Here is a 4,087-nt window from a genome sequence, read left to right as displayed (position 1 = left end):
GGTGGAGGCAGCAGGCCCCAGGGGTCTCTGATTCTGCTTGTCTCCTCCTTCCTGCAGGTAGAAGTGAAGATCCTTGGGGACTCATTGCTGCTGGGGGTAGATGGGGAGGAGGTGCTGCGCCTGAGACAGGTCTCTGGGCCTCTGGCCAAAAAACCCCAGCCCATCATGAGGATTGCAGTAGGGGGGCTGCTGTTCCCAGTCTCCAGCCTCCGGTTGCCGGTAACTGTATCACAGGGGCAGGAATCATGACCAAAGCTGGTAAAACATTGCTGGCTGGGTGGCCATGGGGGTCTAAGTCCACACTTTCGAGGAGAGGGGTGGGATGAAAGGTACATGGGAGACAACAAATGCTTGTGTCTCGGGGGAAATAAACTGAGGGTGGGGAGGCAGGGACTGGGCTTACATGTCTCAATTCCAACATCCCTCCATCTTCTCTTCGACCCACCGGCTCCAGCTGGTCCCTGCCTTGGATGCCTGCCTGCGTCAGGATAACTGGCTGGACCAACAGGCTCAGACCTCAGTGTCTGCCCGCACTAGCCTCAGAAGCTGTGCTATAGAGTCCCAACGTGGGATATTCTTTCCTCCAGGGACTCATGCAGAGTTCAGTCTCCAAGGTAAAGGCTATTTTTCCCCCTCCATGGCCAGCTCTGTGTCTGCCTTCCTCCATCTCCTTCCATCCTTCCCTCCTTCCCCAGTTTTGAGGCCTCAGGAGGATCATTTCTACCCCACCCCACCCCCCACCAGACATTCCCCAGCCTCATGCAGAGCCCTGGGCTTTCTCTCTGGAACTGGAAATCCAGCTGGCAGCAGGCTCTGGCCACCTCCTTGCCCTTGGGACCCCAGAAAACCCTTCTTGGCTCAGCCTCCATCTCCAAAATCAAGTAAGAGGAGATATTGCCTATATTCAGTGGCACCTGGGAGCAATGGGGCAAAAGGGGACTCGAAAATGTCAATATTAGGAAGACTTAGGGATTGGGGTAGGTGGCCAGGGACACATCTTGAAGCTGTCCACAGCAAGCAAACAACTTTTATTTAGATTGTATATTTACTTGGGGTATATGTGGCTTTATAGAAGGTCAAGCTGGAAGAACTGAGGCAGGATTTAGGAGGCGAAAATGGCCAGTAGATAGAAGTTGTGGCTAAGAAGCAGAATTAAGGCAGGTAGGGGTGGGGCCACAAGGAGTAGATGGGGTTCATTCTTTCCTCCCCCACTTACCCTGTCCCATACACTGCAGAAGGTGGTGCTGTCTTCTGGGTCTGGGCCAGGGCTGGATCTGTCCCTGGTCTTGGGACTCCCTCTTCAGCTAAAGCTGGCTGTGTCCAGCGTGGTCTTGAGCCAGGGGCCGAAGAAGGAGATCCTTGCTCTGCCTTCCGTGGGCCTGGGCTCCCTCCTCAATCTCTGGGTCCACCCACAAGGGCGTCTCTTCCTGGGGGCTTTGCCAGGTAAGAGTGACTGATATTCAAGTTCTCAGCACACTATTGGAAATAGCTAAAGGGAGGGGAGAAGATAAGTAGGGGCACGTTTTTAGGGGAAGGAGACCTCTGGGAGGGCAGAAGAAAGGCCAAAGGAGGGGAGAGGATGGAGACAGTGGGAGGAAATGCTTTAAAAATTTTAGTTTTGGAGAAGGGGGGCAGCGAGGAGGAGCTTTTGGATCCAAAGCATCCTAATGCCCTAATGCCCTGCCTGCTCCATGCCACCTCCCTCTAGGAGAGACCTCTTCTGCCTCCTTTTGCTTGGACAGCCTTTTGGCACAAGATCAGAGGCTAGACATGGACCGGGCTCTGAGCAGAAGCCAGGACGTCTGGACTCACAGCTGTCCCCAGAGCTCAGGCAATGGCACTGACACCACCCATTAAATCCCCACCAAAGAACCCCTTTTGAAGGTCACTCATTTATTTATTCAACAAATATTTACTGTACATCTGCAGTGTACCAGTCATGGTGCTGAACATTGGGTTGTGCTGATGAGCAAAAACAACCCTGCTTTCTGTTCTCTTGGTGCTCACAGTCCCCTGGGGGAGGCAGACATTCATCAAAGACTAACAAATAAGTGAGTAATTGGAAACTCTGATAATGCCATAAAGGAGCAGTCAGAGAGTTGAGAAAGCTTGGAGACCAGGAGCTTAACCTGCAGGAGCTTAATCTAGACTGGATGTCAAAGAAAGCTTCCTGAGGAAGCAGTGACTTCTCAGCCTGAGATACCAGCAACAGCACCGACAGACACACACATACCAGATATAGGTCATTTTCTGGGAGCCAGGAGCCCACCTCTTTCCCGAGCATCTACTCCCTTCCCTTTGGGACTTTAGCTTCCTCCCTCTGAGGCTGGTTCTGAGGGGTCAGGAGGAAAAGGAAAATATTCTGTTGTCTTTTAGACTTGCCACTGCTCTGTCCAAGGAAGGAGCAGCAGGGGGCGTGAGAGGGTCATAGAGAGATGGGGGCAGGGGTTCTGGGAAAAGGGGTGGAGGCAGCAGGAAGAAAGAAAAAAGGAAGGAGAGTAGAGGGAGAAAGCCACCTCTATCTCTCCTAGTCTCCTTCCACTTGCTCTATTCTACTCCATTAAACAAGCGCTGGCTTGTGCTGGTCACAGCTGGGAAGAACAGACAGATTTAGGACTATCTCTGCCCTCAAAGAATAAGGTGACTCAGCTATCAGGCCCCAGACCTCTGGAGAATCCTGGTGCCTCAACCCCTCCCAGGGCCACCCTCCTGCCTCATCCCCCAGCTCCCTGGGAAACCCTCATGCCCAAGACCCCAGCCCCTAGCTCCCCGCTCCCAGTCTTCAGCCCTCTGAGGAATCCTTGTGTCCTAGCCCAAAGCTCCCAACCCCCTCCAGCCCTCAGTACCCATCTCTCAGTCCTCCTCTCTCTCAAGAACTTAATCCATTCCCCATCTCCAGACTCCATGGGGATCCTAGTGTCCCAGCCTCCTAGCTACTCACAAGGATCTTCCTACCGGTAACCCAGGCCACAGGGTGAGTCACTCATTGGACTTGCTGTCCCCTTCTGCAGGAATCAGCCAGGACCTAAATGACCCCTGGGTAAGGAGGCTCCAGGAGAGCCTCTAGGGTAGGAGACACAAATCTTCCTGTCCCTCTTAATCTTAGTTTGCAGCGTCTATAGCTGCTTCCACCCAGTCTCATTGTTTTGTAGGAGAGTCAGCATGACCAGAGAGCCCAGATTCAACTCTACTCTTATGAAGCTCACAATATAGGGCTGGGGGCGGCCAGGCAGCCCATAACAAGAGAAATAAATAAGCAAGATTATTTCAGATAGTGGTTAACTCTATAAAGAGAATAAAATCCAGCAATATAATAGAGGATAGTGTGAGGGGAGGAAGCAACACTAGCTGGGTGGTTAAGGAAGACCTCTCTGAGGCAGTGTCACTTGAGCAAAGACCTGAATAATGAAAAGAAACCAGTCTCATGGGGGCCTCCAGAGTGAGCCAGTGGATAAAGAAGTTAAACGGGCTGGGCACACCTGAGTCCCCACCAAGAGAATTGTTCCAAGAGGCAACTTCCTGACTCTCTGTCCTTGAGGAATATCCCAGGGACTGGCATTTCTCTCCTCCCTCCACCCCACCCTGTCCAGGACACCATGCCCCCAACCTCTCTTTCTCCAGCCTGCCCTAGATTCCAAGATTCCTGATTACCAACCAGAGCTGTCTTCACTCTTTCATTAAGAGTGACTTTGCTTTGACACAAACTCTGCCAGGCCCCTACCAAGGGCACCTACAATGCCTACCCAATGTCCTCTGCCTCTCCCACACCCCTAAAAACCTTTCCGGAGTTTGGCAGCATATCCTGCAGTCTCCAGGCCTGGTCTACCCACTCACTGCATCCTCTCAGGTGCCTCTCTTTCCTCTCATTCTCTCCCTCTTTTCACCCAGTTCCTTCTCCCCCCGCCCTCTCTCTCCCTCTCCTCTCTTTCTGTTTTTCCACTAATGTTTATTGGCTGCTGACAGTATGCCAAACACTGTGTTAGGTAGTCCACAGGGACTCCAAAGATGAATACAACTAGGTCCTAGCCCTGGAGAACCAGGGTCTTGGGAGACAGATAAGACACGTAAAATGCTTTAATAGAAATCT

The 4,087-nt window shown here is 52.2% G+C and overlaps 1 protein-coding gene across 4 annotated transcripts in view; it reads left to right on the top strand.

Moving 5' to 3' along the window:
* Positions 1-1,886, top strand: part of SHBG (sex hormone binding globulin) — a 7,728-nt gene extending 5,842 nt beyond the window's left edge. For 3 of the 4 annotated variants that reach the window (XM_019664801.1, XM_019664799.1, XM_019664800.1), the window contains exons 4-8: positions 58-219; positions 455-614; positions 745-881; positions 1,236-1,443; positions 1,709-1,886. In XM_019664801.1, coding sequence (XP_019520346.1) covers positions 58-219; positions 455-614; positions 745-881; positions 1,236-1,443; positions 1,709-1,857 — 816 coding nt within the window. In that variant the 3' untranslated portion in view covers positions 1,858-1,886. The remainder of the gene's footprint in view (positions 1-57; positions 220-454; positions 615-744; positions 882-1,235; positions 1,444-1,708) is intronic. The other variant, XM_019664802.1, reaches the window with a different exon arrangement.
* The last annotated feature ends 2,201 nt before the right edge of the window (positions 1,887-4,087 follow it).

This window comes from Hipposideros armiger, unplaced genomic scaffold (assembly GCF_001890085.2).
Source record: "Hipposideros armiger isolate ML-2016 unplaced genomic scaffold, ASM189008v1 scaffold_431, whole genome shotgun sequence".
NCBI classification, from domain to species: Eukaryota; Metazoa; Chordata; class Mammalia; order Chiroptera; family Hipposideridae; genus Hipposideros; species Hipposideros armiger.
This window is presented reverse-complemented; position numbering and strand designations above follow the sequence as displayed.